We start from the raw sequence: 23497 nt of genomic DNA, 5'->3' as shown, positions 1-23497 counted from the left end.
AGCAGAAGGTCTGTTAGTGTCCTCATTTCCCGCCTTTGCTCTGTTAAACAGGCTTCTGCAGTTGGTTCTGAGGATTGATAGTTGTTGGGTCCACCACCAGGTGGGTTTTTTCCTTCCCCTTGGTTTCCCTGTGGGGCATGCACATTTGAAGGCAGTGTTGCATGCCTCTGTGAATTTATTTACTGTTCCGTCCAGCTCCTGTGGGTTTGTGATGCTTTCTGACGGTTTCATGGGGAGAATATTCGTCAGAACTTCTTTGTAGCTGTGCCAGTCGGCTCGTCTGGGGTTAGCGAAGCTGACCGGCAAGGGTGAATCAAGGGACAATACGGTTTTTATGAATATATGGTCCAAAAAGGAGTGCTCGTCAGAGACTATCCAGTTTTTGACTGCGCCTACGAGTGAGTCTGATACCAAAGTTAGATCTATGATCGTTTGGTAAGTTTTAGTTATGAATGTAGGGACATTGCCCCTATTGCATAATAGGTTCGAATTTAGAATAAAATCAAAGAGAGACTCACCTCTGTCGTTGTTGTTTGGGCAACCCCACTGGGTGTGATGGGCGTTGGCGTCACAGCCTATTAGCAAACCATTCCTGAGCTTTTCGCATTCCTCTGCCAGTCCTCTGACCAGCGCATCTGGGGGGTTTTCCTTTTCAAAGGCCAAGTAGGACCCGTAGGCCGATAGGACCCTTATGAACCACTTTGCAGCTCCAGGCTTACTGCGGTGTTGTCTCCGTTGCTGTAATTGCGAAGTAGAGATATACTAAGATGCCTTTTGGCTAATATGCAGGTTCGAATTTTACCTTCTTTGGGGTCAAGCATAAGCTTGTATTCCTTTGTTCCTAGTCCAGCAACCTTGCCTCCTATTACCCAAGGTTCCTGTATAAGGACTAGATCGGCTCCTCCTTCGGTCAGGCGAAGCAGCAGACGCTTCTTTACTGTGGTTTATTTGTAGAAGTTTTAGTGACATCAACAGCTTCAACCTCCACCACAGTGACGTCGGCCTCCTCTGTGTCGCTGAGGTCTACGTCCTCGATAGCCGGTCCGAGCGCACGCATCTCTCTGCTTAGCGACGAATCGGTAGAGTAGCCGTCCTCCGGCCCACCAGGTGCCTCCAACTCCTCAGCAAGGTGTGGCAACGTTGCTCCTAGCATAAGAGCGCAGAGTCTGGGCGGCAGTCCGCCTTTCTGCGTAAGTATATTTATTTGCTCCAGCGGGTGGCCCGAGCGCCTTTGCAATGCCTACCGCTGCTTTAGGCGCAGATGCGCCCGTGGCACCGTGCTGGTGCGGATATTGGAACCAGTTGTGAGGAGTTGAATAACTCCCCACAAATAGAAACAGCAGCAGATGGCCGGCCGCTTGCCAGATACGCGGCGAATTCGCGTAGTAATGGCGCGGCGAGGAGAGCGAGAGAGTTTGGAGACCAACGAAGGAGAGCGAGAGAGTTTGGAGACCAACGAAGGAGAGCGAGAGAGTTTGGAGACTGTAATACTCCAGTAATAACACGCGTATAGTAGTTTTAATAACTTTTATTAAACAGTCGCTATTGTTCGCTAACGCTCGCTTTCGTTGCTTATCGTCGACTCCTTCTTGAACTCAACATACGACGCGATCCACCACGCGTCGTGGTGAGTTTATGTATCCCGTGTTGGGCTCGAATCCCGATCAGCTGACACGGGTTCCCACATCTCTCCTTTTTTTTTTTCAGACGCAGTTTTAGACCTCCCTGTGGCATCTGTGAGGTGAGCTCCGCGTCAATTGGTTTGGCCGGGAATGATTCATCAGTCCTTTTCGGGGATTGGCCCTCCTCCGGCTGAACTGCAGCAGAGGATTCGACTTTCTTGAGGTGACTGGCGTTCCTGGTATACGACTTCCCATTTCCGGTTACCTGGACCACATCACCGTCTCTGCTGGTCACCTCGTAAACCGTTGGATCGAACGTTGGTGTTAGCTTGTGGGGGAAAATAACATTTTTAATTAGAACCCTGTCACCTACAGTTAATTGAATATCTTTTGCTCCTCTAGCTGCATCTGCTACCTTCTTCCCTTTTTCTTTCTGGCACATGTCCCTATCTCTTACCTCCGAGTCCACATCCTGATCCGAAATATCCTCAATTCCGGGAATTTTATCTCGAATCGTCCGATTGTACATCAGCTGGGTTGGAGCTGCACCTGTTGTACTATGCGGTGTTACATTATACATAAGAACGAACTTTTGCAACTCCTTATTGTTACTTCTACTCGCATATGCGATTTTGAGACGTTTAACCAGCGATTTATTCATATTCTCCACCTCGCCGTTCGCTTGTGGCCAATATGGAGGAGTTGTACGCAACTCGATCCCGTTTGTTGTACAAAATTCTTTGAATTCCGCGCTTATAAAGTGGCGACCGTTGTCCGCTGTTAATGTTTGGGGAAAACCTAGCCTTGCGAAAATTTCCTCCATCTCGTTTATTATAATTTTTGATGTGATGCTCCTCGTTATTTTGTACTCCATATATCGAGAGTAATAATCGATTAGTACCAAAATGTATTCTCCGTTTGGTAGCGGGCCTAACAGATCGGTTGCCAAACACTTCCATGGGCCATTTGGAAACGAGTGCCTCTTCATTGGGGCCGGACGTACCGGAGCAGACACCAAAATGTAGCTACGACAGGTTTTAACGAACTCTTCAGCTTCTCTGTCCATTCGTGGCCACCATACTTTCGATCGGAGTCGCCGCTTCATTGCAGTCTCGCCTGGGTGACCCTCATGTGCTAACTCCAACACTTTCCGTCGCAGATTTTTCGGAATCACTATCTTTGTTCCTCTTAGCAGCAAATTACCGAGCGTCGACACTTCAAATCGAAACGGATAGAATGGACTCGATGTAGCTAGCTTCCACGAAACCTCCTTTAGGCACGTCATTGCATCCATTATCCCCTCATCATGAGTACTACTTTCTGCTATCTCTGAGATTGATAACGAAACTGGAATTGAATTTGAGACGATATGAAAAATGTTTTTCTCCCCCTGCCAATCGAATGAGTTTGACTCGGTTTCCTGGAACAGTCTCGACAATGAGTCTGCGATGTTTTCTTTTCCTGGCTTATACACGACTCGGAAACGGTAAGATTGTAGGCGTAGAAGCCAACTTTCGATGCGGGCTGGAGGTCTGGAAGTGGGCTTAAATATAGCCTCCAGAGGTTTGTGGTCTGTTACTAGGTCAAATTCTAATCTGATCAAATAAAAATAAAACTTTTCTACCGCCCAGACTAACGCGAGACTTTCCTTTTCTGTTTGAGAATACCTTTTTTCTACCTCCGATAAACTCTTGCTGGCGAACGAGATAATACGGGGAATTTTATCTTTGTCTAGTTGCACCAATACCGCTCCTAACGCTACCGGACTAGCGTCCGCAATCAACTTAGTCCGATCAGTCAAGGTAAAATAGGACAGCATGGGGACTACCGAAACCTTTTCCTTTAATTGTTTAAAAGCTAACTTCTGCGCCTCACCCCATATGAATTTCTCGTTCAATTTGAGCAATCCTCTCAATGGCTCTGTCGTATCCGCCAAGTCTGGTATAAACTTTCCAACATACGTGACCAAACCCAAAAAGCTGCGGACCTCTTCCTTATTTTTGGGTTCTCTAAAGTTTTGTATTACCTCAATCTTGCCTGTATCCGCCTCAATCCCCTTGTCAGAGAGGATATGACCAAGAAATTTCAGCTTAGTTGTCCGCCAAACACACTTCTCCTCCTCCCCACAAAAACATCTTTCACCGCGCTCAGCGCCATGTCGTGCTCCTCGAGGCTATTGCCAAAAACTATAACATCGTCAATATAGTTTATGGCATTTGGGCACTGTGCCAGCATCTCCTCCATAAGCCTCTGGAAAATCTCCGGAGCTGAGTTCATTCCAAATAGCAACCTCTTATACCTGAACAGCCCACGATGTGTAATGAATGTCGTTATCTCCCGGCTCGCAACGTCAAGCTCAAGTTGATGATAGGCGTTCTTTAGATCAAGCCGAGAAAAGTATTTAGCGTTCTTCAATTTGGTCATCAATGAGTCGAACGTCGGAAGAGGATAATTTTCCCTTTTTATGGCCTTATTGGCTCTGCGCATGTCCAAACACATTCGAATATCTCCACATTCTTTAAACACGATGACCACTGGCGATATCCAAGCGCTCGGCCCAGTTACCGGCTCTATAATATCAAATTTTAGGGCTTCCTCTAGTTTTGCGTTTACCTTGTGCTCCAGCGCCGTCGGGACTCGCCTCATGGGTTGTTTGACAGGCACCACCGTTGGATCAATTGAAAGCCTTATCTGAACATCTTTCCATTTGGGGAACGCACCAATCTGCTCAACTCGATTTATGTTTAACCCTAGTTTTAAAACATTGAGTTGTATCGCAGTGTCACATCCTAGTAGTGATTGTCTGCTGTTTTCTATGACGTAGAACGTAGCAATTACCTCCGGGTCCCTTTTTACGCTTATCGGAGCTTCAAATACTCTTAATATTTTGAGAGGTTGATCAGAAGCATAAGATCGGAACTGGTTCGATGATTTAGTGCGCATGTTGAAAATGGTTGCCTGGTCGTCGATAAGTTCCTGCCAATCTGCTTGACTGCATAGATTGTGTTTGGAACCAGAGTCGATAACCATTTCCATTGTCCTGCCGCCGACTTTGCATGGAATAATCTCGTCATTATTCCCCTTGGTGGCTACTCGAAAACAATCAGAGTTTGCTGACTTTTCTCCGTCGTGCACAGACTCACAATTAACCAGCCTGATGTGTGTGTCTGTACGCCGTGGCCGTTTTGCCCAAGGCCCGTCCGCGTCGTGGTTGCCTGCTCTTATTTTGGTCTTGCATTTCCGTGCGAAGTGTCCAATCTTTGAGCATTTCCTGCATGTGGCGCTTCGTGCTGGGCAATCTGGGCTGCTCTCCCTATGTCCCTTTCTCCCGCAACGACCACATTCTTGCAGTGTATCAGGGTTTCGTGTCTTTTGATGTGAAACTCTCTGAATTGTGCTTTGTTGGCCAGCTGCACCCATCGTCTCTGTCTGCCTGTTAACCTGCTCTTCGATGTGACACATCTTTACAAAATCATTTAAAGTAAATTCGTTCTCCAAGAGCTTCCTTTTTAAGTCCACCGGCGCCCAGACATCTATGATTTTGTCTTTGAGACAGATCTCCTCAATTTCCTTCTTGGTTTCGCCGAAAGAGCACTTTGCAACTTGTCGACGCAAACGCGTTAAGAATTCGGTAAAGCCTTCACCTTCCACAGGAACCATAGTCCGGAAAAGGTGCCTCTCGAAAACCGAGTTCCGTTGTGGAGAAAAATACTCGGTTAATTTATCCACTAGAGGTGTAAAAATGTCATTATTGGCTTCCTCGTCGAACGCAACAAGTGCCCCGGGTAAGTTGTACACCACTGCCTGCAACTGCGGTCCACCCAGGTGCAGCAACTTATTTCGCTTTTTGTACACAGACGTTATCTCCTCCGACTCTATGTAGATGGTAAAAGAGCGCAGCCATGTCTCCCACTCATTTCTCCACAACGCCTTGTCAAATGCTTGAAATAGAAATGGTTTTAGCTCCGCCATTTCGGTAGATTACTGAAATTCAAGAAAAATAATAACAATCAACTTTTTTTCAGCTCCAATAATAACAATTCGTTGTTATTATCATTTGCTTTATTTTCAACTCCACCACGCTCTTAAACATGCGCTTTTGCTATGCCTTTTTGCATTCGCTTTTGCACTTAAATCTCTCTCTCATCTACCACCACCTCTTTCTTATTTTTCTTTTCGTGGTGTGTTTCTTCTCTTTAGATCTGCAGGAATTTAATCCGCACACTTGCTTCACCCACCTATTTTTCGTGGCGTGGTCGAAACTTTTCCCGTTTCCTTTTTCTTGTCTCTTCTTTCCTTTTTTTTTCTTCTTTTCTTCTTTTTTTTTACTTCATCAGCCTGAATTTAATCGGCTCTCGATGAACGGACGTGATCGAAACTTTTCCAGTTTCCTTTTTCTTGTCTCTTCTTTTCTTTTTATTTCATCAGCCTGAATTTAATCGGCTCTCGATGAACGGACGTTTTACCCACTTATTCGTTTTGTGGCGTACCAAGCTTGCATATTCACACATTTACATACAACTACACATCGCATGTACATTTCGCACATACATGAGCGCTGCACGTGCAGGAATATATACATACATATATGTATGTATCTCTATTCCCTTTTCCAGCTTATGCACTTTTTTTTCTTTACCTGCATTCGTTGGCAGCGGTCGTTTATTTTATTAATACTCAGTAGTCTTTCTTATCCGTCAGTAATAGATTTTAATAACACGCGTATAGTAGTTTTAATAACATTTATTAAACAGTCGCTATTGCTCGCTAACGCTCGCTTTCGTTGCTTATCGTCGACTCCTTCTTGAACTCAACATACGACGCGATCCACCACGCGTCGTGGTGAGTTTATGTATCCCGTGTTGGGCTCGAATCCCGATCAGCTGACACGGGTTCCCACATCTCTCCTTTTTTTTTTTCAGACGCAGTTTTAGACCTCCCTGTGGCATCTGTGAGGTGAGCTCCGCGTCAATTGGTTTGGCCGGGAATGATTCATCAGTCCTTTTCGGGGATTGGCCCTCCTCCGGCTGAACTGCAGCAGAGGATTCGACTTTCTTGAGGTGACTGGCGTTCCTGGTATACGACTTCCCATTTCCGGTTACCTGGACCACATCACCGTCTCTGCTGGTCACCTCGTAAACCGTTGGATCGAACGTTGGTGTTAGCTTGTGGGGGAAAATAACATTTTTAATTAGAACCCTGTCACCTACAGTTAATTGAATATCTTTTGCTCCTCTAGCTGCATCTGCTACCTTCTTCCCTTTTTCTTTCTGGCACATGTCCCTATCTCTTACCTCCGAGTCCACATCCTGATCCGAAATATCCTCAATTCCGGGAATTTTATCTCGAATCGTCCGATTGTACATCAGCTGGGTTGGAGCTGCACCTGTTGTACTATGCGGTGTTACATTATACATAAGAACGAACTTTTGCAACTCCTTATTGTTACTTCTACTCGCATATGCGATTTTGAGACGTTTAACCAGCGATTTATTCATATTCTCCACCTCGCCGTTCGCTTGTGGCCAATATGGAGGAGTTGTACGCAACTCGATCCCGTTTGTTGTACAAAATTCTTTGAATTCCGCGCTTATAAAGTGGCGACCGTTGTCCGCTGTTAATGTTTGGGGAAAACCTAGCCTTGCGAAAATTTCCTCCATCTCGTTTATTATAATTTTTGATGTGATGCTCCTCGTTATTTTGTACTCCATATATCGAGAGTAATAATCGATTAGTACCAAAATGTATTCTCCGTTTGGTAGCGGGCCTAACAGATCGGTTGCCAAACACTTCCATGGGCCATTTGGAAACGAGTGCCTCTTCATTGGGGCCGGACGTACCGGAGCAGACACCAAAATGTAGCTACGACAGGTTTTAACGAACTCTTCAGCTTCTCTGTCCATTCGTGGCCACCATACTTTCGATCGGAGTCGCCGCTTCATTGCAGTCTCGCCTGGGTGACCCTCATGTGCTAACTCCAACACTTTCCGTCGCAGATTTTTCGGAATCACTATCTTTGTTCCTCTTAGCAGCAAATTACCGAGCGTCGACACTTCAAATCGAAACGGATAGAATGGACTCGATGTAGCTAGCTTCCACGAAACCTCCTTTAGGCACGTCATTGCATCCATTATCCCCTCATCATGAGTACTACTTTCTGCTATCTCTGAGATTGATAACGAAACTGGAATTGAATTTGAGACGATATGAAAAATGTTTTTCTCCCCCTGCCAATCGAATGAGTTTGACTCGGTTTCCTGGAACAGTCTCGACAATGAGTCTGCGATGTTTTCTTTTCCTGGCTTATACACGACTCGGAAACGGTAAGATTGTAGGCGTAGAAGCCAACTTTCGATGCGGGCTGGAGGTCTGGAAGTGGGCTTAAATATAGCCTCCAGAGGTTTGTGGTCTGTTACTAGGTCAAATTCTAATCTGATCAAATAAAAATAAAACTTCTACCGCCCAGACTAACGCGAGACTTTCCTTTTCTGTTTGAGAATACCTTTTTTCTACCTCCGATAAACTCTTGCTGGCGAACGAGATAATACGGGGAATTTTATCTTTGTCTAGTTGCACCAATACCGCTCCTAACGCTACCGGACTAGCGTCCGCAATCAACTTAGTCCGATCAGTCAAGGTAAAATAGGACAGCATGGGGACTACCGAAACCTTTTCCTTTAATTGTTTAAAAGCTAACTTCTGCGCCTCACCCCATATGAATTTCTCGTTCAATTTGAGCAATCCTCTCAATGGCTCTGTCGTATCCGCCAAGTCTGGTATAAACTTTCCAACATACGTGACCAAACCCAAAAAGCTGCGGACCTCTTCCTTATTTTTGGGTTCTCTAAAGTTTTGTATTACCTCAATCTTGCCTGTATCCGCCTCAATCCCCTTGTCAGAGAGGATATGACCAAGAAATTTCAGCTTAGTTGTCCGCCAAACACACTTCTCCTCCTCCCCACAAAAACATCTTTCACCGCGCTCAGCGCCATGTCGTGCTCCTCGAGGGTATTGCCAAAAACTATAACATCGTCAATATAGTTTATGGCATTTGGGCACTGTGCCAGCATCTCCTCCATAAGCCTCTGGAAAATCTCCGGAGCTGAGTTCATTCCAAATAGCAACCTCTTATACCTGAACAGCCCACGATGTGTAATGAATGTCGTTATCTCCCGGCTCGCAACGTCAAGCTCAAGTTGATGATAGGCGTTCTTTAGATCAAGCCGAGAAAAGTATTTAGCGTTCTTCAATTTGGTCATCAATGAGTCGAACGTCGGAAGAGGATAATTTTCCCTTTTTATGGCCTTATTGGCTCTGCGCATGTCCAAACACATTCGAATATCTCCACATTCTTTAAACACGATGACCACTGGCGATATCCAAGCGCTCGGCCCAGTTACCGGCTCTATAATATCAAATTTTAGGGCTTCCTCTAGTTTTGCGTTTACCTTGTGCTCCAGCGCCGTCGGGACTCGCCTCATGGGTTGTTTGACAGGCACCACCGTTGGATCAATTGAAAGCCTTATCTGAACATCTTTCCATTTGGGGAACGCACCAATCTGCTCAACTCGATTTATGTTTAACCCTAGTTTTAAAACATTGAGTTGTATCGCAGTGTCACATCCTAGTAGTGATTGTCTGCTGTTTTCTATGACGTAGAACGTAGCAATTACCTCCGGGTCCCTTTTTACGCTTATCGGAGCTTCAAATACTCTTAATATTTTGAGAGGTTGATCAGAAGCATAAGAACGGAACTGGTTCGATGATTTAGTGCGCATGTTGAAAATGGTTGCCTGGTCGTCGATAAGTTCCTGCCAATCTGCTTGACTGCATAGATTGTGTTTGGAACCAGAGTCGATAACCATTTCCATTGTCCTGCCGCCGACTTTGCATGGAATAATCTCGTCATTATTCCCCTTGGTGGCTACTCGAAAACAATCAGAGTTTGCTGACTTTTCTCCGTCGTGCACAGACTCACAATTAACCAGCCTGATGTGTGTGTCTGTACGCCGTGGCCGTTTTGCCCAAGGCCCGTCCGCGTCGTGGTTGCCTGCTCTTATTTTGGTCTTGCATTTCCGTGCGAAGTGTCCAATCTTTGAGCATTTCCTGCATGTGGCGCTTCGTGCTGGGCAATCTGGGCTGTTCTCCCTATGTCCCTTTCTCCCGCAACGACCACATTCTTGCAGTGTATCAGGGTTTCGTGTCTTTTGATGTGAAACTCTCTGAATTGTGCTTTGTTGGCCAGCTGCACCCATCGTCTCTGTCTGCCTGTTAACCTGCTCTTCGATGTGACACATCTTTACAAAATCATTTAAAGTAAATTCGTTCTCCAAGAGCTTCCTTTTTAAGTCCACCGGCGCCCAGACATCTATGATTCTTCCTTCTTGATTTCGCCGAAAGAGCACTTTGCAACTTGTCGACGCAAACGCGTTAAGAATTCGGTAAAGCCTTCACCTTCCACAGGAACCATAGTCCGGAAAAGGTGCCTCTCGAAAACCGAGTTCCGTTGTGGAGAAAAATACTCGGTTAATTTCTCCACTAGAGGTGTAAAAATGTCATTATTGGCTTCCTCGTCGAACGCAACAAGTGCCCCGGGTAAGTTGTACACCACTGCCTGCAACTGCGGTCCACCCAGGTGCAGCAACTTATTTCGCTTTTTGTACACAGACGTTATCTCCTCCGACTCTATGTAGATGGTAAAAGAGCGCAGCCATGTCTCCCACTCATTTCTCCACAACGCCTTGTCAAATGCTTGAAATAGAAATGGTTTTAGCTCCGCCATTTCGGTAGATTACTGAAATTCAAGAAAAATAATAACAATCAACTTTTTTTCAGCTCCAATAATAACAATTCGTTGTTATTATCATTTGCTTTATTTTCAACTCCACCACGCTCTTAAACATGCGCTTTTGCTATGCCTTTTTGCATTCGCTTTTGCACTTAAATCTCTCTCTCATCTACCACCACCTCTTTCTTATTTTTCTTTTCGTGGTGTGTTTCTTCTCTTTAGATCTGCAGGAATTTAATCCGCACACTTGCTTCACCCACCTATTTTTCGTGGCGTGGTCGAAACTTTTCCCGTTTCCTTTTTCTTGTCTCTTTCCTTTATTTTTTCCTTCTTTTCTTCTTTTTTTTACTTCATCAGCCTGAATTTAATCGGCTCTCGATGAACGGACGTGATCGAAACTTTTCCAGTTTCCTTTTTCTTGTCTCTTCTTTTCTTTTTATTTCATCAGCCTGAATTTAATCGGCTCTCGATGAACGGACGTTTTACCCACTTATTCGTTTTGCGGCGAACCAAGCTTGCATATTCACACATTTACATACAACTACACATCGCATGTACATTTCGCACATACATAAGCGCTGCACGTGCAGGAATATATACATACATATATGTATGTATCTCTATTCCCTTTTCCAGCTTATGCACTTTTTTTTTCTTTACCTGCATTCGTTGGCAGCGGTCGTTTATTTTATTAATACTCAGTAGTCTTTCTTATCCGTCAGTAATAGATTTTAATCCTCGTCGCCAATGTAATACTCCAGTAATAACAAGCGTATAGTAGTTTTAATAACTTCTATTAAACAGTCGCTATTGTTCGCTACCGCTCGCTTTCGTTGCTTATCGTCGACTCCTTCTTGAACTCAACATACGACGCGATCCACCACGCGTCGTGGTGAGTTTATGTATCCCGTGTTGGGCTCGAATCCCGATCAGCTGACACGGGTTCCCACAGAGACCAATGAAGGAGAGCGAGAGAGTTTGGAGACCAAGGATGGAGATCGAGAGAGAGTGGAGACTTCGCGGGCAAGGCAAGAGTGCCGTGTGCAAAAGCGGGTAACGGGACTCCACCGGACTTTGGACTCTCCCGTGAACTTTGGACCGGGAGAGGAAGTGCCACATCTCGGCGGTGGAGCGGCACACAGGCGTGCCACAAGCATCACGGGAATCAGCGGGATGGCAGCAGTGGGCGGAGCATCGATTGGAAGCGGTACGGGAACGACAAGTGGGTCATCCAGGAGGCACGGACTTTGGACCCAGAGTGGAGAGATCCAGCGGGCCGTGCGCAAAAGGGAAATAACGGTTCCCGGATGCCCTATATAAGGCCGCAGAGCGCTGGCAGCTGGATCAGTCGATCACAAGGAGTCAAACCGTCAAGATCACTCAGATACCAAAGTGAACAATCAAACAACCAGATAATCTACAAGGGAGCAGCAGCAAGTCGAGTCGCCAGAGAAGCAGCGCCGTGGGAGCCTACAAGGAGCGAGATTGCTACGTCGAGACGTTCGGGATTGGGATACCAGGAATCTCCGAATTGAGACGCAGGTAGCTGAGATCCAGAGGGCATCACACGGCTAGGTCAAGGCGGTCGATTAACCCTGTCCACAAAGTCCTGGCGTTACGCCTGGAAAGAGTATAACAAGCCAGAAGGGAGAGCGATCGATCGGTAAGGTCTCGAGTGGAATTGTCCAGGAGAGCCCTATGGATTCGACTTGCGAGGTCCCGGAGCAGCGTGCCCGAACCACTAGTATATAAGCCAGAAGGGAGAGCGGTCGATCGGTACGGTCTCGAGTGGAATTATCCAGGAGAGCCCTACGGATTCGACTTCCGAGGTCCCGGAGCGGCGTGCCCGAACCCCGAGTACCAAAAGCCACACGGAAACGTCCCGGACAAAAAGCAAAAGGGTGAGGCTAGGGTGGAACGTTCGTTTACACTAGGCGTGGAAGCGAAGTAAGGCGCGAGGCAGCTTCCTGGCGTTCCGCCTTGACTGTCCGCGCGGGCTGAGCAGAAACCCCAGTGGGACCATCCGGGACAGAGCAAGGGACAGGTGGCGGTGTGTCGAAAGGAGCGATCCTGGAGAGCGCAGCTTCTGTTCACCCTAGTCTGAGAACGGTGACGCTTCCCTAAGCCCGTACGGCCGATACCCCTCGCGATTCCGAGTCGTTACCAGCAGTCATCAAGTCACGCGTGAGAAGTGAACAGCGAGCGAGCGTCTTCAGGGAGCGGCGAGGATCTTCAGGGAGCTGCGAGTATCTTCAGGGAGCTACAGGACTGGAGCACCGAGTCATCAAGGCGAGAGGTCGTCGAGTCATACAGGACCGTCGGAAGCACCGAAGGTCACAAGCAACGAGTCAAGGCCAACCAAGCGACTAAGACACTTGTAATATTATACCCGCAATAAAACCCAATACGAACCCGTGAATTCTGTGCTTTCTCACTGGGCTACTGGGCGGTCACGTTTATATAAATTTGGTGGGACGAACACACAATATACTGAGCTAGCCGCACGAATCTCGTAGCGAGCAGACCATAAAAAACAGTTCGTTACATCTGGCGCCCAACGTGATTGTCCCAGCAGTGAAAGCAATTTAAACAGAATGGGGAAGAAGTGGATCTAGCGGCCAATGTCGCACAGAGGCTTAATGTCACCCTGGATGGCAGATTAGAGGACATGAGAAAAGCATTATCCGAGTATTACTCAGAAACGGATAATGACCCACAACTCGTTGACATCTGGGCCGATTTGGAAGCCACATACCACGACAAAGCCGGCCCCAGAATCACGTTAACAACCGCCGAAGGGGACAACTTAGTGGCAAGCCTGAGCGTTGACAACCTACAAAAGGAGGCAAACAGGAGAGAGTCAAGCCAAGACAGGAAAACAACAGCGCTGATCTCGAGACCCAATCAATCAGACTATGCAAGGATCGCTAAACAGGTCCGCGAATGGTCGTTCAGGTTCGACGGGGCGGAAAAACCGTTCGAGTTCCTGGAGCAGGTGGAATGGTCCGCCAACACATACGGCTTGGAGTTAGACATGATTCCCCGAGCGTTGCCTGAATTGCTGAAGGGAAGGGCTTTGAAGTGGTTCATCGCCAACAACAAACAATGGAAAACCTGGGCGGAGTTCATAGATAGTTTCCACACATACTTTTTACCGAGAGACTTCTTCACCAGGCTGGCGGATCAGGTCAGGCAACGGAAGCAGGGCTTCAGCGAGTCGTTCAAAGACTACATGATCGACATGCAGACGATGGTGAGGCCACTTAATTACTCCACCATAGAGACCCTAAGGATCATCAAGGAAAACTGCACTCCCAGTCTAAGGATCTTCCTAAGGGCATACAAAGTGTCGGACCTGGACACGCTGATGATATTAGCAGACGAGTATGAAGAACTCGAAAAGGAGAGGGAAGCGTTCGCGCAGGAAAACAAATTCTCTAAGAACAAGTCGGCATCGCCAGCGCAGGTAACATGCAGAAGATGCGAAGAGACAGGAATCCAGGAGACACGGGGAAACGACCAATGGTCGCCACCTAACCGAGTACCACGGCAGCAGGCAACAGGAGCACCACGCGGAGGCCAATGGACACCACCAATACAGCAACAGATGCAACCAGCAAACAATGGTGGCCACCAAGTACCACCAAACGACACACATCACAGACCCCCAGGAGGCATGCCGAAAGTGCGGCGGTCATGGACACTGGGCGCGGGGATGTCGGCACCAACGCCTGTTGTTCTGCTGGGTGTGCGGGAGAGTAGGCGTCAGGAGCGTTGAATGCTGCCAGCAGGCGGGAAATGCCCAGCGATCTCAGACGCAGAGAGGCGAGCGGGGGTCGCAAGATGCTACCTCTCCAAACTAACGGGAAAGCTGATCGAGGAGGAGCAGCAGTTGTCCGCAGCGGTGACGATTGGTGGGGGCACATACAAGGCCACAATCGACACCGGGGCAACAGCAAGCTTTATAAGCAAAGAGCTGGTGGACGACCTGGCTGCCCTCGGAAAGATTACGAGGATACGACGGCAAGTTAGGTTGGGAGACGGAAGATGTGGCGGAATCGATGAGCAGCTGGAGGTGGAAATCGCGTTCGGGAACAAGCGACTGAGCATGAGCCTGCTGATACTACCAGGGGTAGTGGATTCATTGGTGTTGGGATGGAATTTTCTAACACAAGTCGGTACCGAAATTAAGTGTGCTGGACACGAAGTGATAATACCGGCCAGGAATCGTCACAAGGGATGGCTCGAGGAAAAGTTGTCGGTGGCAGTCGTACAACGGACAAGCGAAGATGACGACACGACGAAATTCCTGGAGGCAGAGCTATCGACTTTCAGCAGCATGAAGGGAACATCAAACATGGCAGAGCATCAGATCACAATGAAAGACGACAAACCAATAAAGCAGCGATACTATCCCAAGAATCCGAAAGTTCAAGGGGAGATCAATGCGAAGGGGGACGAGCTTCTCCAAATGGGATACATAGAACACTCAACAAGACCATACAGTTCTCCCATCGTGATGGTTAGGAAAAAGACGGGCAAATGGAGACTGTGCGTCGACTTTAGGAAAATAAACGCCAAATCTGTAAAGGATGCCTACCCGATGCCCCGAACAAATTATATTCTCGACCAACTGAGGGAAGCACGGTACATCAGCAGCTTGGACCTAAAGGATGGGTACTGGCAAATCCCACTGAAAGCGGACAGCAGGCAGTTTACGGCGTTTACAGTGCCGGGGAAAGGTTTATTCCAATGGAAAGTAATGCCATTCGGACTTCATTCGGCGTCTGCGACCTTTCAACGGGTGCTGGACCGGGTGATCGGCCCCGAAATGTCTCCGCACGCATCTGCTCACCAGGACGACATCATAGTGATCGGGCGCTCGCTGGAAGAACACAAGGCCAACCTAAAGGAAGTGTTCCGACGACTAAAAGAGGCAAATCTGAGATTAAACCCGGAGAAGTGCCAATTTTTCAAGAAAGAGCTGTTATATCTCGGTCATCGAGTGACTAGCGAAGGAATAGGCACGGATCCGGAAAAGGTAGCAGCCATCGCCGAACTAGAACCACCATCGACAGTAAGAGAGCTCCGACAGTACCTGGGCGTAGCATCATGGTACCGCCGGTTTGTACCTGCCTTCGCAAAAATAGTCAAACCTTTCAACGATCTGCTACGCAAGGGCAATAAATGAGTGTGGACACAGGAACATCAGACGGCGTTCGAAGAGGTGAAGGCAAAACTCGTCGCAGACCCCGTACTGGCATGCCCGGACTTCGACAAACCATTCATCTTGCAAACTGACGCAAGCGACTACGGCATCGGGGCAATCTTGACCCAGGATACTGAACGAGGCGAAAAGGTAATCTCTTACTCAAGCCGAACGCTCAACGGCGCTGAGAAGAATTACTCAACGACCGAGAAGGAGTGCTTGGCAATCGTCTGGGCAATCCGAAAACTCAAGCCGTATCTGGAAGGTTACCACTTTAAAGTAGTAACCGACCACATGGCACTGAAGTGGCTCAACAGCATAGAGAGCCCTTCAGGGAGGACCGCCAGATGGGCCCTGGAGTTGCAGCAGTACGACTTCGAAATAGCGTACAGGAAAGGGCAACTCAACGTGGTGGCAGACGCTTTGTCAAGGCAGCCACTGCCGGAAACGCTTCGAGGGATCAAGGAGACTTCGGCGGCGGAAGCTTCTGCAGCATGCAGCTGGATTCTGGAAAAGATAAGGACCCAGCCGCAAAAGTATCCGGACTACGTGATGGAGGGTAATACCATGTACAGGAATATACCTCATAGAGCGGGCAGCGAAGATGTCGCAACATGGAAGATGTGCGTTCCGAAAGCTCTACGGGAAACGGTGCTGAAGGAGAACCACGACCAACCGGCGGCTGGCCATGTAGGAAGCCGGAAGACAATAGCACGTCTGGCAGCCCGGTATTACTGGCCAGGAATGCACAGAGACGCCCGAGCCCACGTGCGAGGATGCGAGACATGCATGAGATTCAAGCCGAATCAGATGCAAATGGTTGGGAAAATGCTGACGCAGGTGCCAGAGGGAACCATGGGCTACGGTATGTGCGGACTTCGTCGGACCCCTGCCGCGTTCGAAGCACGGCAACCAAATGCTGCTGGTATTGATAGACCGGTTTTCCAAGTGGACTGAGTTGGTGCCGCTGCGAAGCGCGACGGCCGAATCCCTTAAGAAAGCTTTTAAAGAACGCATTATTGCTCTTGAGAACTTTCAGTGAACGGTCGTGTTTTTGTCTTGCGCTCCGAATTTTTGTTCTTTTTGTCCATAAACCATCGGGGTTTAATTCATATTTTCATACGTCTATATAACTTTTTATGTCCCTAACAACATCCGTTCGCTTCGCGAGTGCATAGTGATTGTTTTGTGTTTAAATTAACAAAATTAGTTTGCACGTCTAATCTCTGTGCAGTGTTTGTTGTTATAGTTTTTTTCTAATTGCCTTCTTCTTTTCTTCCAAACGCTGTTTGGAGCGGTAAGTGTCTAAACGGTAGTTACCCGCTCTCCCGCACTCCCGCTTATAACTTTGTTTTTGGAACATCTAAAACTTACGCTCCCCCAGCTTACTTACTCCCGCTCATTCTCTCCCGCTCTCTAACTCTCTCTTTTACTTGCGTAGCTTTATTCTCTTGGCACTGTGGTTCGGAATATCGCGATAATGGCTGTCTGCAATTTAAAGAAATGCAAGTCGTTAATTTCGGCTGGACAACAAAGCATTCCGTGCCATTCGTGTGAGAATATTTTTCATGCAAAATGCCTTGGCTATTCGGGCCTGGTACGCGATGCAATCGACATGAGAAGTGGCTTGCGCTACTATTGTGATGAATGCATTGCGTATGAAACCCAGGCACTCTCTATAAGGCGGCTTACAAAAAGCACTGTTACGGAATTAATCCGGAACAGCCGTAAAAATACGGATCTGCTTGTGGCGCTTGAGTCGCAGCTCACTAGCCGTATGCTATCTGAGCCCGATTCTCCTAAGCGTAAAAAGATCGCGGTCGATAGACAACCCACGGTAGCCGCTAGTGTAACTCTCTCTGGCGATCCGGGGTCTGCAGCACAGCAGTCGATCTCAGCCGCCGCACAAATGGTACTGAGATCGAAAGCTAAAAAAGATTCGGTTTCCGAATGCAAAGGACGCGAGATTTTGCCGCATGAGACGCCCGAAAAATCTGCTATAAGCAATACTTTAATAATTCCAACGCCGCATGTTGACTTAACGTCCGGAGTACCGAATGAAACTGGTAGTGCAGCCGTAAATGCCGTAGTACCTAAACCTGTCACATGCGTGGTACCTAAAACAGTCACCTGTGTACCGCAGCGGAAACAAATTTTTGTTTCTCGGCTAAATCCTGACCTTTCATCGCTGGACATTACGGCCTATATCCGTAACAAAGTTCAGATTGATGATTTAAAGGTTGAACGATTTAATTTTCCATATGCTAGGGAAGTATCATCTTTTAAGATCGGTGTTCCCTGTGCTCATTTTGCAACTATGTGCTCAGCCAATTTTTGGCCTGTTGGCATTTTTGTTAAGGAGTACGAAGCTAAAAAAAAGAAAACTCGTTCAAAAGAAGTTGGAAATCCCTTTAAAGAGCCATCCACATCTACATCCTCATCTATCTCAAAAAACTAGATTCTTTTCTTCAGCTTTATTATCAGAATACAAGAGGTTTACAAAGTAAGTTGACCAAATTGTATACTGATAGTTTTTCCTTGTCTTCCCATGTTATTGTTTTTACTGAAACCTGGTTAAAACCGGAAGTTCTAAGTTCCGAAGTTTTTCCAAGTAAGTACACAACTTACAGGCTTGATCGTCCGTCCCGACGTGGAGGTGGAGTTTTAATTGCAGTTGACTCAGAATTAACGTCTGAAGTAATAACGTCCGACGAAATAAATGACATTGAATTTCTGTGTATAAAACTATCCCTTCCGGGTATTTCTATATACATAACATGTTCATATATTCCGCCATCATCGGAATTCCCGACATATGCGAATCATCTGTCCGCTATCCAGTTTATTTCAAGTAAACTATCAGATAGGGATCAGTTAATAGTTTTAGGTGACTTTAATATACCTAGGGCGACATGGTCCACCGTCGAAACCTCAAATATATTGTTACCTTCAACGCAGCATGATTTTCTTGACGGTTTGCTTGATATTTCATTGTCTCAAGTAAATCATGTATTCAATTTCTTAGGACGATTACTGGATCTATGCTTTGTTTCCAGTCCAGATTGTGTCTGCATAGCTAGAACCTCTGCAATTACTTTACCAGAAGACCCTTATCACCCAACGCTAGAGCTGACTATTGACACGGGTACAAAAGTGTATGAAGTATCTGAAAAAATAGCTAAACGCATTCCCTGCTTTCGTAAAGCGAACTTTGCACTCATTAATAGCCTTATAGCTTGCTCGGATTGGTCCAATCTGTACTTAAGTACTAATATAATTGAAGCGGTTAATATATTTTATAACATATTAAATGAAGTTTTTGATACATGCGTTCCTACGTATTATCCTAAAATTTCAAACCAACCTCCGTGGTTTAACAAAGAGCTGGCACGACTTAAAAATGTAAAGTCTAGACTCTACAAAAAGTTTAGAGCTGCAGGTTCACAAGCTGCCTTTTCCCGATACTTAAGTGCTCGGTCCGATTTCACCGTGCTTAACGCTCAGTGTTATAAAAACTATTTAGCTCGTTGCAAGACCCAGTTACACTGGATCCAAAACAGTTTTATAATTTTGTTAATACAAAGCGTAAATCTTCTAGTTACCCATCATCACTTAAATTTGAAAATTCGGCTGCTAGCACTGATCAAGCCATAGCCGATCTTTTTGCACAGTTTTTTCAAACCACCTATTCAACATCAAGTCCTCCAGATCAGTCTTACCCATATGTCATTCCTAAATCAAACTTTATTTGTTGTCCTGTTATAAGTAAAAGCTCACTTCTTTTAGAATTGCAAAGGGTCAAACCAGTCTACTCTCCGGGTCCTGACGGAGTCCCTGGATGTGTGCTTAGGTATTGCGCTGAGACTTTGTGTAGACCATTGCACAAACTGTTTACTTTGTCTTTAGAAACATCCGATTTCCCACACAGATGGAAGGAATCGTTTGTTATCCCGCTTCATAAAAAAGGGAGTAAATTGAACGCATGTAATTACAGAGGTATTTCAAAGCTATCAGCTATACCGAAGCTCTTTGAGATCATTATTACGCCTCATTTACAACACAGTTGTAGGTCCCTTATTTCCTCTTGTCAACACGGATTTATAAAACGTAGGTCAACGACAACCAACCTTTTGGAGTTTACTTCATTTGTTATAGGAGGTTTTAGAAAGAATCGTCAGACTGATGTGGTCTACACTGATTTTAGTAAGGCGTTTGATTCTGTAAGTCACCCGATTTTAGTCCGGAAATTGGACCTTTTAGGGTTTTCAGGTGATCTTCTTAGGTGGATTTTAAGTTATTTGAATGATAGGACTCAAAGGGTCATTTTTAAAAACTCTTTGTCATCCCTAATCCGAGTTACTTCCGGTGTACCACAAGGAAGTCATCTTGGTCCGCTCCTGTTTACATTATTTATAAATGACCTTCCATTAGTCTTAACGAAGTCACGGGTTCTTATGTACGCAGATGACGTTAAGTTGTGCCTGCAATATAATGACCCCGCACAAAGTTTAGCTTTACAATCGGATCTAAATGCATTTCAAACATGGTGCATGGATAATGAATTGAATTTAAATGGTTCTAAGTGTAAACTAATGACCTTTTTTCGTGTCAGCCCCCACTACTCAACGTATACTTTGAGTGGTTGTGCGTTAGATAGGATAACGCATGCTGACGACCTTGGAGTCTACATGGATCCTAGACTTAAATTTTCCGATCACATTACTACTATGGTAAATAAAGCCAGGGGCGTGCTTGCATTTATCAAAAGGTGGTCGAAGGAATTCGATGATCCCTATGTCACAAAGACCTTGTTCATTTCATTAGTCCGACCAATTCTTGAGTACTGCGCTCCTGTTTGGAGTCCCCAATATGGGGTGCATATAGACCGGATTGAGTCTGTGCAAAAAAACTTCTTAATATTTGCCTTACGGAGACTTAACTGGGATACAAGCCTAATACTACCATCCTACTCTAGTAGACTGCTTCTAATTAACTTACCATCGTTAGCTAACCGTAGAACTATGCTTGGTATTACGTTTATTAGAAATCTTATTCATGGTGATGTAGAGAGTCCCGAGTTACTGGGTCGCCTGCATTTTAATGTGCCAAATAGATTCACTAGAAACTATATTCCTTTAGTATTAAATCACTGTATCTCTAATTACGCAATGCATGAACCTTTTAGAGTACTTTGCAATGATTATAATAGACTATATCATCTAATATCTACTACTGACTCACTTCCTATCTTTAAATCAATAATACTATCCTCCCTAGTAACTAATTAGTTTTACTTGATGTATTTTGTCTATTCGTATTGACCTGTATTTTTAATTGTCTATTGTTACATTGTCTTTTTCTTTGTCCGCGATTATGTTTACTCGCCCAAAACGGTGATGGGCTCCGCGCGTAACAAGCTTTGCTTGGTGTCGTAGGGCCACTTGTTTGTACTGACCATAGTGCATCAACGTCCAAGATTAAAAAAATAATTGCGAGGTATGGGGTCCCCAAAATAGACATATCGGACAACGGTGTCCAGTTTGCCAGCAAAATTCTCAAGAGTTTTTTGGCCGAAATGGGAGCCAAGCAACAGTTCACAGCTCCATACACCCCACAGGAGAACCCGACTGAGAGAGCCAATAGGACGGTGAAAACAATGATAGCGCAGTTCGCAGGGCAGAACCAAAGAGACTGGGACGAAAAATGGGCGGAAATCATGCTGGCAGAGAACCAAGACTACCGAGCGCCCTATACGACAGAGAAATCGTAGGGACCGGACGACTGACAGAGACCCCGGAGGAGAAAGCAAACAAACTCAGAGAAATCTTCAAGATTGTAAGGCGGAACCTGGAGAAAGCATCCCAGGACCAGGCTAGGCATTATAACCTAAGGAGGAGGCAACGGACGCCAAAGGTGGGTGACGTCGTGTGGGCCAAGGAACACTTATCAAAAGCGGCCGAGGGGTTCGCAGCAAAATTGGCACCAAGGTACGACGGACCTTACCAAGTCGTGGGTTTTGCGTCACCAGTAATCTGCAAAATACGACACATAAACACAAAAAAAGAGAGGACCATCCACGTAAGCGAGCTGAAACAGCAACTAACGGAAAACACAAGCGAGCGGCTACAGCAAGCAGACACAACAGACGCAAAACAACATTGAAAGTACAAGGATACCTCCAAAGATGCCCAAAGGATACTACGCAAGGAGTCCAAGGATGCCTCCAAGGATGCCCAGAGGATGCTACGAAAGGAGTCTAAGGATACCTCCAAGGATGCCCAAAGGATACTACGAAAGGAGTCCAAAAATACCTCCAAGGATGCCCAAAGGATAATACAAAAAGAGTCAAAGGATACCTTCAAGGATGCCCAAAGGATGCTACGAAAGGAGTCCAAGGATACCTCCAAGGATGCCCAAAGGATACTACAAAAGGAGTCCAAGGATACCTCCAAGGATTCGCAAAGGATACTACGAAAAGAGTCAAAGGATACCTGCAAGGATTCCCAATGGATACTACGAACAAATTCCAAGGACACCTCCAAGGATTCGATAGGGATACTACAAACCGACTCCAAGGATACTACAGGGCAACTACAAAGGCGTAATGAAACACATAAAGGACATCAGGAGAACGTTAAGAACACAAAGGGAGCAAACCAGAGCTTCTAAGGTCTCGATTGGGACTGATCGGAGGAAAGAAAAAAACACGCAAGGAAGGGGGAAGACGGCACATAGCAGAGAGCTGTACCGTAGATCTGGGTAGTAAGAAGGAGAGGCCGAAGGAAATAGCGGGATTGAGCAAAGAGGAAGGCTTGGAACCGAGGTGTCGTTAAAGGGAGCCCAGGCTTCAGATAAACAATCAAAATCAACGAGCATCATGAGCACACGCATAACAAGGAGCGAAGCGCGCAAAATGATGGCTGCCCACCAGCCGTCCGGAGGATCTAGCCCGGGGCAAGGATGGTCGACAGCCCGGCCTACCCGAACCTCGCGGCGGATCTCCGGGCGGGGCGTCCCGTTCGAGCCCCGAATCTGGGAAGAAATTGGTCCCCGGGTGAGCCCGCTGCATCCCAGGACCCGCGGCAGACCGGAGCATTGGGCCCCACCGACGCCGAGCACCGAACCAACGACGCCAAGGACAGGGCCATCGACGCCAATGCCAACCGGGAGCGCGACGGTAACCGCGGAGCCAAATGAACCGCTGGAGCGAGGACCCTGGGTGTGGCCTGAGCCCGTGGAAAACGGCCGTCCTCCGCTAAAGCGGCAGCACTCGGCGCCCGAAGTGTCCGAGGTGGTGGCACGGCCGAAATTGTCGCGGACGGTGTCGGCGCCGGAGAGCCAGCGATGGCGAGAGATCGTGGAGCATGAGTGGCCCGAAGGGATCGCGGAGGCACCGTCGGTAAAAGAGGCTCGCATCCTGGGCGGCAGGCGCAGCGTGCGCGTATGGAGAGAGGGTCGCGCGTTCTGCGTCCGGTTGGGGCTGGCGGGCACGAGAGTGTTCGAGGAGCGGCCGAATAAAATTTGAATAAAATAAACAAAACAGAGTTTGAAAACCGTCTTAGGACGGGAAACTCGGCTGAAACAGGGGCCAGAAGAAAGGGGCATACATTGCAGCTCCGGCATCCTGAAATTCACGTTGGGTTAATACAGGAAGCAGCCAAACGATACCAAAATACTGACCTGCAGCGCAGCAAATGCGAAGTCCTCTCCGCACCCGCCCTCAAGTGTTGCCAGTATGGAGTCAGGCTCAGCCGGCTGAGGACGATTGAAGGGCGAGAGAGAGAGACGAGAGGCGAGAGAGGTCGTATGGAGAGAGAAAGGATGAAATAGAAAGGAGTGAGGAAATGCGAAAACTTACCTAGAAAGTTGCAAAATCAC

The 23497-nt window shown here is 46.8% G+C and overlaps 2 protein-coding genes across 12 annotated transcripts in view; one reads left to right on the top strand and one right to left on the bottom strand.

Annotated features, from left to right (window-relative positions):
• LOC139353985 (tyrosine-protein phosphatase non-receptor type 21-like) overlaps positions 1–23497 on the top strand; it is a 358621-nt gene that overhangs the window by 116344 nt on the left and 218780 nt on the right. The window lies entirely within an intron of this gene.
• On the bottom strand, positions 246–6319 carry LOC139354537 (uncharacterized). Its single transcript, XM_070998791.1, has 9 exons — positions 6262–6319; positions 4461–5606; positions 3765–3872; positions 3498–3678; positions 2080–2171; positions 1686–1950; positions 870–937; positions 519–738; positions 246–295 (listed from the first exon to the last, which is right to left on the bottom strand). Exons 2-9 carry the CDS (start codon positions 5592–5594, stop codon positions 246–248), a joined length of 2118 nt encoding a protein of 705 aa, XP_070854892.1. The 5' UTR covers positions 5595–5606; positions 6262–6319.

The sequence above is a fragment of the Drosophila suzukii genome (genome assembly GCF_043229965.1).
Source record: "Drosophila suzukii chromosome 2 unlocalized genomic scaffold, CBGP_Dsuzu_IsoJpt1.0 scf_2c, whole genome shotgun sequence".
NCBI lineage: Eukaryota > Metazoa > Arthropoda > Insecta > Diptera > Drosophilidae > Drosophila > Drosophila suzukii.
Note: the sequence above shows the minus strand (reverse complement) of the source record. Positions and strands in the feature narration are given on the sequence as shown.

Excerpts from the sequence above, each read along its gene's own strand:
- LOC139354537 (XM_070998791.1), bottom strand. The coding sequence starts at position 5,594 with ATGGCGGAGCTAAAACCATTTCTATTTCAAGCATTTGACAAGGCGTTG. Across the intron at positions 3,679-3,764 it reads ACGACATGGCGCTGAGCGCG|GGGATTGAGGCGGATACAGG; the intron begins GTGAAAGATGTT and ends CTCTCTGACAAG. Across the intron at positions 1,951-2,079 it reads ATCAGGATGTGGACTCGGAG|CTAACACCAACGTTCGATCC; the intron begins GTAAGAGATAGG and ends TTCCCCCACAAG.